Raw genomic sequence first — 12,500 nt, 5'->3', positions numbered from 1 at the left:
TATGGAGGACATGGACAGTTAGAGCCTTACCATTGTTTATAGAAGACATGGACAGTTAGAGCCTTACCATTGTTTATAGAAGACATGGACAGTTAGAGCCTTACCATTGTTTAAAGAGGACATGTACGATTAGAGCCTTACCATTGTTTAAGGAGGACATGGACAGTTAGAGATTTTCCATTGTTTAAGGAGGACATCGGAAATCAAGCACCAGTGAATGAGTTTCACGCTTGCTCCGCTAGAATGGAATGCTGAACAATGAATGAGGGAAGCACGGTCCAATCTCCTCAGTTACTTTATTCAACTCTTTAATGTGACTGTCACTAAACCTTTAAATACCAAACTAAAAATAGTATCAGCATTTGATTGGTTGGTTTTGCAAAACACGGTGATGACGTGCAATATATGCAGCATCCTAGAAAGAATATTTATTGATAGGAAAATGCACTTGCGTATACATTATATGAAGAATATAACCATGAAGAAGTCGCGACTACCGGGTAACCTCTGCTGTTGCGTGATTATAACATGAATGACATAATATGACCATTATACTTTTAAAAAAATATATGCAGTGAGTAAATTGAACTCTACGTGTGAATGATTTAATGGTGCTGGACATTTGGGCCATGTCAAAAACTGTCCTTTCGACAGTAGCATGCAGGACGGGGCATGACGCCTATAAGATATTACTTTTTTTGGACAAAGACAATGCTGTTATCGGCCAGCTACTCATTTTACACCTGAGAACGGTGAGAGAATGTGAATAAAGAGCCTTTCCCAAGGACTCAAGTATGCGTCCAGCGATGCTCGAACCCAGGACCTTCCCTCCGAAAACGAGTGTCATTCCACATAGCCACATAGCCGCAATAGCGCGCTCAGACTCCCATTCCATGAGAAATTAATGATTCTAAATACAAGATAGAGATAGATATGGCATAGAGAGAGAGAGAGAGAGAGAGAGAGAGAGAGAGAGAGAGAGAGAGAGAGAGAGAGAGAGAGAGTTGTTTAGTTATTTCACATACCAGCTTTCTGTGCGTCTTCCTCAGCTTTCGTACATTTGGATTTTGCCTTGAATCATGGAAGGAAGGAATGTATAAAACAGCATTATGCACCATGTATAAAATTATAGGAACACATTTCACCAAGCAATCAGTGCTAATCATATTGTTTATGTGTAAGACATATCTATTCTTTATTGATAATAATAGGGTGGGAGATAAATTTTGTTCAGTACATAACACCATCTTGTGCCGTAGTTTGGTAACATTGGCGGTCACGGTCCTCTCCTCTATATTTTGCCGGTTGCTCAGATGTTGCTTCTTTCCGTTCCGAGTCAGTCTGTCAGGGAATCCATCATTTTAGCTCTCTGTCTTCCAGGGTATCTCTTTCCTGTTAACTTTCCGGTCACACTCAGAATGTGAGTGAAAAGCCTTTTCCAATGATTAAACTTTCTAACACCTACATCGAAACTCGAATAAGGAAGCACATGTCAAAAGGCCAGTGTCACACCACAATACCACAAAGTCGCACCGAGCGATGACTCATAACCGATAGCATTGTGGCCCTATGAACCACCAGCGACCAAGAGGAATACATAAAATAAGTCGTGTAATTCAATACTAGATATCGTTTCTGAATACATTCTGTACCATACTATACTATACTATACTATACTATACTATACTATACTATACTATACTATACTATACTATACTATACTATACTATACTATACTATACTATACTATATATACTATACTATACTATACTATACTATACTATACTATACTATACCATACTATACTATACACATACATACCATACTATACTATACATACTATACTATACTATACTATACTATACTATACTATACTATACTATACTATACTATACTATACTATACTATACTATACTATACCATACTATACTATACTATACTATACCATACCATACCATACCATACTATACTATACCATACTATACTATACCATACCATACCATACTATACTATACTATACTATACTATACTATACTATACTATACTATACTATACTATACCATACCATACCATACCATACCATACCATACCATACCATACCATACTATACTATACTATACTATACTATACTATACTATACTATACTATACTATACCATACCATACCATACCATACCATACTATACTATACTATACTATACTATACTATACTATACTATACTATACTATACTATACTATACTATACTATACTATACTATGTACCATACTCTACCTTTTCAATCTCCTTGACTGGCAATCTTTCTTTATCAATTTCACTCAGGTATTTCCACGCTTTCTCTCTGTCAAAAGACTTTTTCTTATAGTTTTTTTCTAACTGAAAGACAGAGAAAAAAATATGAAAATACTCCCACCAAAACCACATCGAACATAAAGCAAACAGTAAATAGTGTAAATTGTAAATTGTAAGCCTTAAGATAGGATGAGATGCTTCTTTGAGATGTCATTCATCTTTAATCATTAATATTTGAAATAAAAAAAACTTTAAAGCAATGAAGGCAAAATATTGAAAAAGGCGAGTGGTTGTCAAATAATTAAAATGGTAAATATGCCAGAGCTTGAATATCGTATCAACCCATGGATGTCTTACCTGGTCCGTCCGTGAAAGTTGACTCAATTTGGCTTCTTGTTTCTTCAGTAAATTGTCTTCGGCCTGAAACAAAAAGACGTTTAGGTGTTTAGACCGGTTAAATGGATTTATATGTGACCCACCGTCATTTTCTGGCAGTTTGTTGGGATGCAGCAGATGCGAAAGTGATTTTAATCTAAAACTAATCATAATTGAAGAGCCTAGTGCTAAAAGCACTTAAATCACAGGCAGTTAGTTTTGAAAAAAAATTAGTTAAAATTTGGATTAGACTATCTATATAGGGTATATAAAAAATAAAATTGGAGTATTGAGATAGGGGGGCTTAGATTGTGTTGATCATGAATGAAATTGGTGAATGCGGACTAAGATGGTTGTGCTTTATATTGATAAATGATTCGCTAAAAATCATGAAAATGTCACTAAAGTACTTAAAGTACTGGAATCTTCAATTATGAAATCCTTCGATATTTTGCAGTTTTAAAAAAAACATATTATCTTATAGAGAAATAAATGTATCACATGTTCAACTGTTATAAAGACATAATGTGCAAAAGTAACGACAATTTTATACGCTAATTAACTGTCTAGTGTTTAACTATGTGATAGAGTCGAGAATTTGATATCGCTTAAAGGAGCATTCACTAAGCGACATGCATGCCGAGTTCTATTCCATTCGGTCAGTCATAGCGTGGATCGTGAACATTTTGTAGGACAATTTGATATCCGACTTGGGAAATGACGCAAGAAGGAATTATAAAGAATGTTACAGGGACAATCGTCATAACGCAAGTCCTTAAGTTCTAGAAACAGAACTCTTCCCACCAATGTGACCTGATATAACTTTGACAACATCTTCTACAAGTTGCCCGTTTTCTGCTGTATCAACAAAAATTATTGTCTTTGTGAATATTTTGTAATTTCTTTGTTTTCAATCCTTTTACCCTGGTAATCATGCCTATAGTGAAGCCAAGAAAATAGAACCCGTCGACTTGGCCCTGTTCATGCTAAATGGCCGCCATAGCTGATGTTCCCAGATTTCTAAAGTTATCAGAGCTGCCTGCCATTCTATATCTCAACGTTCAACAACGAAAATCATATTATGGGGGGTCAAAGGCAAACAGTTACAACGGCCAATGATGATCAACCATTTTCCCGACCACAACCAACCCCTTTCTTATGCCTCTGATAGAGCTGTGGAAAACAACATTTCCGTGACAGGATGACTTGCAACTGCTGGACTCGCAGCAAGAAGGAATTCTGTGCAACATCAACTAACTGAGAATAAGGCGATGTGGTCTTGTGGTATGACACTTGCTTTTGGATCGGAAGATCCTGGGTTCCTCGCTCGGCGCATAGCTGAGTCCTTGGAAAAGACTCCTTACTCACATTGACTCACCATATTCAGGTGTAAAATGAGTATCTGGCCGTTAAGAGCGGTGTCTCTCTGTCCGAAAAAATAGTGTATTATCGCCTAACAGGCCTCATGCCTTGTTCTCCATGTTAAGTGTTGCTGTTGGCTAGGGACCCTTGTAAAGCGCTTTGAGCACGTTTAGTGAATATTCTGCTTTATATATATCTTTTTTAAAAACTCAAGTTCCCACTTGTGTCTACATTCCGCATTCTCGAGTTCATTCCCCACTACTGTTTACATCCCCGGGTCTCTCCGTTTCCTTCCCTCTAATATTGACATCCCATTATCCTTGGTATAATCTCAACGGTGTCCATCTTAAATGGTCCCTTGTTTTAACCCCGCCGGTGATTGTTATGGACTAAGGGTTGAAATGGTATATGAAATGGTATAATTAACTTGGTTAAGTCCCTTACATTGATATTGTCACTAAACCAAAACTGTTACTGTTAGAACTGTATTCTTGTTACTGCAACACATTTTACCGGATCAAGAATTAAATAAACATGTTGCTTTGAGTTTCATACTAAACCTTCAGCTCGTCAATCCTTTAATCAAAACATTACAGTGATCACCAATCAGAATCCCATGTTCAATGCGCACTTGTACTATGATGTTGAAGTGAAACAACACAAATGAGGTCCACGCCTCTTTAACTTCTGATCAGTTAATGAGCAAACTATTGCAGTACAGCAGTTGGGAAAAGCATGGCGGATATAGAACTTATTAAAATACAAACATTACTATGAAAACATTATTGCGCAATAGGATCCAATAGTCTGATGTCACATCCGCCCAGCAACGAGCAGCTAAACAAAGGAAATCAGTACTTTTTATTCTTCATGCTGACTAGAACTTTTTCACATGTCATGTGATCAGAATGTATAAACGTCAAAACATGATTAGATTTATAATGTTGTTCTCCTCTCGATACACTTTTATGCTCGTCGTAGAAATATTTCATAAGGGTATCCGCCATGTTCCGAAAGTTTAGAACCAGTTACTAAGTTACTATGCGGCATTAGAGGGAAGTGATATCACGACTGTTGAAGCCTATAAATCCACTTGTTACAGTGAAAAAATGGCCTTCCGTGACAAAATGTCGTACCTGTTTGGCTTTGGAAGTTTGGTCCTCTTTGAACGTCTTGATGGCGTCCGCCTGCTTAGAAAAGTACACGCCTGCTCCGTGGTGAGAGCTTGATTTGGTGTCCAACTCGACTTTGAATTGATTTAAAGCTGCCTCAAGATTTCTGGAAAGGTTATGATGTGATAGGATATGATTGCCAATTGTCCAAACAGACACACCGACCAACCCACACACTCACACACATACACGCACACAAATTATATGCACACACACACACAGAGAGAGAGAGAGAGAGAGAGAGAGAGAGAGAGAGAGAGAGAGAGAGAGAGAGAGAGAGAGAGAGAAATAAACACACATATGCACAAATAGAAAAATATATAAACTAGTCTTGAGTCACAGACCAATGGATCCGAACAGAAACAATTGTTACATTCCATTAGGAAATATTGTTGGTTATGCAAAGTACTTTTCGTCGCCCAATTTAATTTAGATCCAGCTATCCATTTCATAGTGGGTGCGAGCGGATTCAAACATTATTCGTTGTTTGAGAGTTAAATGTTCTGGCAGTTTCATGACGATTAATGTGTAGGTACCACATTTAATATGATATGATAAGCATTTTACTACAGTGCCGGTCTGGGGTTATGTCATATTTATTAAATGGCGTTAAATTTATCACTCAATAACTACAGCAATAGACTTATCCATAACCCAAGAATAAATCGCTTTCAATCTGTATCTTGTCGCCGGGATGGAAGCCGTTCCAAAAATTGATTTGAATTTGATAGACATAAAAAAATAGATTGTCTTCCGTTAAAGAAAACAAAAACTTTACTCAAGTTTCATAATTTTGACAATAAATTGAATGATTAGTATCGAAATGACTCCAACACCGTTTATAGGTGATGGGACACATAGTATAGTTACCCAATTTCTTCTTTGTATTTAAAGCACTTGGACAGGTTACTCAACGACTTGCTAAATTCGTACTCCAGTTTAGCTCTGTTTGAAATAAGTAAATACAGAACATGAAATGAATTTAAATAAACAGTTGACGATAGGGGGGGGGGGGGGGGATAGAATACACGGTGACAATGGTACATGGGGAAAATGTCTTCTTTCAACTAAAAACAGACATCACAACCAACTGCCTCCCTCACAGAAAACTACTCTAGCGGCTCATTCCAGAAGAAGAGATAAAAAGCAAAAAGAAAAAGGCACAATAGAAAAGTGGGATAGAGGATCCTATCAGTACCCCCTCCCTAACCTGTCTCAGGATCCTATCAGTACCCCCTCCCTAACCTGTCTCAGGATCCTATCAGTACCCCCTCCCTAACCTGTGTCAGTACCTATCAGTACCCCCTCCCTAACCTGTCTCAGTATCCTATCAGCCCCCCCCCCCCTCCCTAACCTGTTTCAGTATCCTATCAGTATCCCTCCCTAACCTGTCTCAGGATCCAATCAGTACCCCCATCCCTAACATGTCTCAGTATCCTATCAGTACCCCCTTCTCTAACCTGTCTCACGACCCTATCAGTACCCCCTCTCTAACCTGTCTCAGGACCCTATCAGTACCCCCCCCCCCTCGCTAACCTGTCTCACGACCCTATCAGTACCCCCTCCCTAACCTGTCTCATGATCCTATCAGTACCCCCCCCCCCCCACCTCCCTAATCTGTCTCCTTGGGTTTAAAAAAAATTATTGAAACAACAGAAATAGAAAAATTCAAGAGAACTGTAGAACATATTAGAGCATAATTTGCCAGGGGCGGTATGCAGATTAAAAGAAGAAGAAGACGCAGAAGAGGAAGAAGGAGAACTTCGTTGGGGAAAAATTAGTCCCTTTACCTTACAAAAATCCCGCTTACCTCTTCTTTAAATACTCCTCCAGCTCCTGACACATTTTCTTGGCGTCATGATTCCGTTTGCTCAAGGCCTCATATCCATATGTACTACTTAGATCCCCACCCTGTCAGTAGGAACAAATGATGACGACGACAATGATGATTATGATGATGTCGTGATGGTGATAAGAATGATTGTTTTGATGTATTTTCATGATAATAATAATAATAATAATAATAATAATAATAATAATAATAATAATAATAATAATAATAATAATAAATAATAATAATAATAATAATAATAAAATAATAATAATAATAATAATAATAATAATAATAATAACAATAATAATAATAACAACAACAACAACAACAACAACAACAAAATAATAATAATAATAATAATAATAATAATAATAATAATAATAATAATAATAATAATAATAATAAAAATAAAAATAATAATAATAATAATAATAATAATAATAATAATAATAATAATAATAATAATAATAATAATAATAATAATAATAATAATAATAATAATAATAATAATAATATAATAATAATAATAATAATAATAATATAATAATAATAATAATAATAATATAATAATAATAATAATAATAATAATAATAATAATAATAATAATAATAATAATAATAATAATAATAATAATAATAATAAATTCCATTTCACGCCAAGTACCAATACCAAGCACAGTTCTAGGATTTGAAGTAAATGCGACACGCTTAGAGTTACAAGGTTGCGTTTCAGTCCATGCAAGTATCTAGATATAGAGAGAAATTTACCTTGAAGATAAGCACTGATTCGGAGCTCATTTCAAAATACAATTTCAAATTGCGATAAATATCAAAATGTCTTCCAAAATGAGTGACGTATTATTCAAAATGTCCTCGACAAAGAAACTAATCACATTGGATATTGATAATCTGAAGCGGATGGTCCGACCAACAGATAAGGAAAGAAAATTGTCTATCAAGGAAATGAAATAAAAACAAGCAATTGGTAAAACACGGTTTGTACTTGTAACACCCTTCCTATTTTCATTATAATCAGCGTTGACTTCTATAAACAGGTCATTCAGAATAATTAATTCTTCTTTCTTTTGATAAGAGTTTACTTCGAAAAACCAAAGTCAAATCAAGAACAGAGCAATTTTATTATTGTATAATTTATTTAACTTGCATCTTGCAACGATTTACAAATTTTATGGCCTGATTACTGCCAAATTTCATAACACTTTGGCAATTTTCAAGGCAAGCCAACCGGTAAATTTGACGTGTATTTGCTGCAAAATTATACCGAAACTCATAATTTACCATCCATTTTGTAAACCATCTTAAACGTAGGAAAACCGTTACATTATGGATACACAAGCAGTTACTAACTTTGCAATGAAATGAGCAGAGATATCTTTTCTTCGCTTTTGATTTTCAGGTGCGTGTAACACTTGAAGGTCATTTCAACGCCAGTAACCAGGAAGCCAAAGAAGATAGGTGAGTCTAAAAGTTATAGAATTGCAATTAAAAGTACCACAGATAAAGGAAGCCAAATGGGGCTGGATCATATTATAGGGAACTGAGGTAGATCATCTAAAAGTCCCAACCAATCACAAGGACAGCATCCGATTTAGCGGAATACAATTAGATTGAAATGCATACAATATGCTATATTTATAAACAAATATCTAAAACATTGCATAGCTAAAAGATGAAAAGGAGAAAGCAGGGAGAAACCATCATCTCCGAAAACGAATAAAATATGCATTTGACTTTTTCCCTTTCAGCTAACGACTCGGCTGTGGAGTTTGGGCAAACATGTGTAATATCATTCCAAGACAAGAACAGAAATCAACCTGGATAAGGTAAACACATATATAGATGTAAAGAGATGTTCTTAGTTTGAGATCACCTAAAAGTCTCATCCACACACAAGCACAACCCAAATAAAAGGTGCATACTTAAATGTTTGTATTATAATTCAAAACAACAAATATAACAATACATGACAGAGAAATGATTTACAAGGTAAAAACTATCATCTCACTTAACCTTAACTATACATTTGACTGTTTCCCTCTCGGCCAATGACTCCAACAAATGACAAAACCAAAACAATGACAGAAAGCAAGTTGGAAAACATATATAGGGGTATGGAAGAGACAGAAAGTGACCTTCCTGCTCACAATGAGAGATCAGCCCCCCCCCCGCCCCCCCCCCCCCCCCCTTCTCTCCTCCACCCTCACTCCCAGAGATTTTGTGTTCAAATTGTGATCTCAAAATAATAACAGTCCAAAGGGATCGCAGCAATTCTTTCTGCTTTCTTCTCCCTACACATCACGAAAGCAGTTTCTTGTTGCCTACTATTTCTATTCCTGAGAAGAAAATCAATCAATATTGCAGGGAAAAATAACTGTTCCAGGCGCATCATCCATAAAAACAACAATAAGATGTGCTCAACATTGCTTGGATTCTGTTTCAGAACAAAACAGTGCATTCAATGCATTGAAAGAAAAGTGAATGCACACAATCTGATTTTGCATAATCAAAATTTGGTTTAACTCACCCAAAAGCACTCTGTATACGATTGTATAACCATGTTGATATGGTATACAAATATTATTTCTTCCAATCTTAAAATCAGAATAACGATCCTGAAATGAAAATATGACGTAAAGGATATGACGGTTAAGGTGAAGATCCGTGAATGAATGAATGAATGAATGAATGAATGAATGAATGAATGAATACATTATATATTTTCGGTAAAAAATACATATTATATATATATATACATCTTTTTTACATGACAACAACTAGTAACAATGAGAACAATATATGAAAATAATAATGTGAAAAATAATAATGATGTATATTTTATTAATAAAATCTGATTTAAAAGTAGTAAGCCTTTTAAGGTTTTTCATTGACAGAAGATTTTTTTAAAAGAATAAATAAATAAATAAGATAAAACACTTTGCACATAAATTAAATGATATATATAATCAGTGGCGTGGGGCCATTGGACCGAATGGTGCCAGGCACCGTACCAATCTTTTAAAAATCATTAACAGCATAATTTAATTAAAAATAAAACTGAGAAATTTTAACTCCACTGTCTTTCGCCAACTCGCCAACAACATACTGCCTTTTTAGTCTCCACTCTATTCAAGATTCCGAATCACGCACTGCGCCGACTCGTGTGTTGGTGACATCACTGCGCGAAGTAGTGAGAGAATCAACACCGTGGTGCAAAGCAATCCAAGCTCCAGTTAATGCTCTATCCATTAGTATCGCTACAGCTGATTGAGCGAGAAACTGGGTCGAATTATACTATCTTCAAATAGCGGAAAACCCCTCGACTTGTGCCAGGATCTGAGAGCTCCACCGTTGGACGGGGGGATGCGCCAAATTAGGGTAACTTCGGCCATCCAAAATATTACATTAACTGTCAAAAACACTGATCATTGTCAAGTTTATTTGTAAGCAGCAAAGAAAGACAACATAAAACTTAAAAATATGACATATCAAAATCCCCCCCCCCCCCCCCTTCCCCCCAACTCTTTTTCACGATTATTGAATAAAGTAATTATTTGCAACGAAGCATTGTGGACGAATTTACCAACATTTTTTTTGCTTGTAGTGCCGAGTTGATGGTTACGTGTGTATGAGTGTTTATTTGTGTGTGTGTGTGTGTGTGTGTGTTTGTTTGTGTGTGTGTATTTGTGTGAGTCAGAGAAAGAAAGCGAAGATTGTTAACAGTTATACTTTTGGTGTGTTTTTAGATTTTTTAAGTACTTAAGAGGAGTGATTTTTTCTTTGTGATGCTTTAAGATCTGAATCTACCTTTTATTTGTGCAATCATTAATCGTAGTCCACTGATTTCCATTATTTGAGATATACTTTGAAGTTTTGTTTTGTTAAACAATGAATTGCAATGAATCAAGTTGACTCTTTAACTTCACCGACCGTTTGGGAGATTGACACTAGATGACAAATTAGAAATAAAAATACTAGTTCCTCACCAACCAACTGATTTTGAATTAACACAGGTGTGGAAATCTCGAAAACGCTCTTTTTCAGTGACATGGTATGACAGGCATGAATGGCTCACAGTTAGTTTAGAAAAAAACCGTTTCTTTTGTTTTTATTGTCTACTTTTTACAGATACAACAAACACTGACAGATCGTGGACATCTATAGGCTATAGTGACCTTAACCACTTCCATCGTATTTCTTAACCTCCTGAACGTTGTTTTAGCACCCTTAAAAGAGTGAAAAATTTCTTGCGAAATTCAATGAAACACAGAGCGGTTAAATTCGTTAATGATTCTGTCAATTCACAAAGCTGAAATAGATGCCATTCCAAATTTCAATAAACACATTATAAAAAGATTTGCAGAGATGAAACATCGCCGTGCAGATTTTCTTTACAAGTACTAAAAGTAAGTAATTTCTGTCATAGGTTTTTTTTCTCTTTTGATTTACATTTATCACATATTGATTGCATTATCGACCAAAACCAATCCTTTAAATGGTGGACAAAGAATAATTACAAAGACCTTTTCATACGGGACTTGTATCTCAGTGTTGTGGCTTGTTGTTTTCATGAATTATTTGTTTTTGTGAGTTTTGTCCACTCGTAGAAACCATCGACCCTCCCCCCACCCTTCCAAAAAAAGAGAGTTTTTAACATGTGCTCTCTCCTCTTAACCGTGTTCACTGTTTTAGAATTTTTTTTCTTCTTCTAATCATGGCACCACCATACGCCGTCAATACGCCACGCCGCTGTATATAATGCATACAAATTGACATTACTCACTGTTTCATTACATTATATGAATATCATATATACTTAGGGGAACGGAAAACAGATCTGAACCAGTCTGAGAAGCTGCCACCTTTGCCATAAGAGACTCTCAAACCTATTCCAGTCTGTCTCTGTTCTCGTGAGCTCCGGCAGATTATTCCACGAAACTGCCGTGACGTGAAATGTCCTACCGTCAGACATAATATGTAAATGTTGCTGCTCGAAGCTCGAAGAAATAAATAAGAATGTGAAATTGAATATAAGCTTCAATTTAATTACGAAAACAGATAAAATGGACGTTTCGGGTTTCCCCTTTATCAACAAACAGGATGAATGAAACACTACAGATGAATGATATAATGTAAACACATTATAACCACAGATAACCAAAGAACACACAATTTATCCCAACAGTTATCAACGACATCAACACAATGTAGTTGAGATGAAGCAACTGACTGAACAATAAGTTGCTCAATTAGAAGAGAGAGGGAGAGAGAGAGAGAGAGAGAGAGAGAGAGAGAGAGAGAGAGAGAGGGTGGGATTAGAGAGAGAGAGAGAGAGAGGGGGGGATTAGAGAGAGAGAGAGAGAGAGAGAGAGAGAGGGGGGGATTAGAGAGAGAGAGAGAGAGAGAGAAAGAGGGGGTGGGGTTAGACAGAGAGAGACAGAGAGAGAGAG

At 36.0% G+C, this 12,500-nt stretch overlaps 1 protein-coding gene across 5 annotated transcripts in view; it reads right to left on the bottom strand.

The window, feature by feature from the left end:
* Positions 1-12,500, bottom strand: part of LOC144971410 (proline-serine-threonine phosphatase-interacting protein 1-like) — a 24,320-nt gene that overhangs the window by 5,016 nt on the left and 6,804 nt on the right. For 3 of the 5 annotated variants that reach the window (XM_078912268.1, XM_078912270.1, XM_078912271.1), the window contains exons 2-8: positions 9,578-9,665; positions 7,010-7,110; positions 6,070-6,144; positions 5,164-5,305; positions 2,648-2,710; positions 2,273-2,374; positions 1,026-1,071 (exon numbers count right to left, since the gene is read on the bottom strand). In XM_078912268.1, coding sequence (XP_078768394.1) covers positions 1,026-1,071; positions 2,273-2,374; positions 2,648-2,710; positions 5,164-5,305; positions 6,070-6,144; positions 7,010-7,110; positions 9,578-9,665 — 617 coding nt within the window. Of the gene's footprint in view, positions 1-1,025; positions 1,072-2,272; positions 2,375-2,647; positions 2,711-5,163; positions 5,306-6,069; positions 6,145-7,009; positions 7,111-9,577; positions 9,666-10,156; positions 10,467-11,833; positions 11,857-12,500 lie in introns of those variants that run through there. The other 2 variants (XM_078912269.1, XM_078912272.1) reach the window with 2 other exon arrangements.

Source organism: Berghia stephanieae, chromosome 4, assembly GCF_034508935.2.
Source record: "Berghia stephanieae isolate SIO BIC M18660-M18661 chromosome 4, UCSD_Bste_1.3, whole genome shotgun sequence".
In the NCBI taxonomy this organism is placed as follows: domain Eukaryota; kingdom Metazoa; phylum Mollusca; class Gastropoda; order Nudibranchia; family Aeolidiidae; genus Berghia; species Berghia stephanieae.
This window is presented reverse-complemented; position numbering and strand designations above follow the sequence as displayed.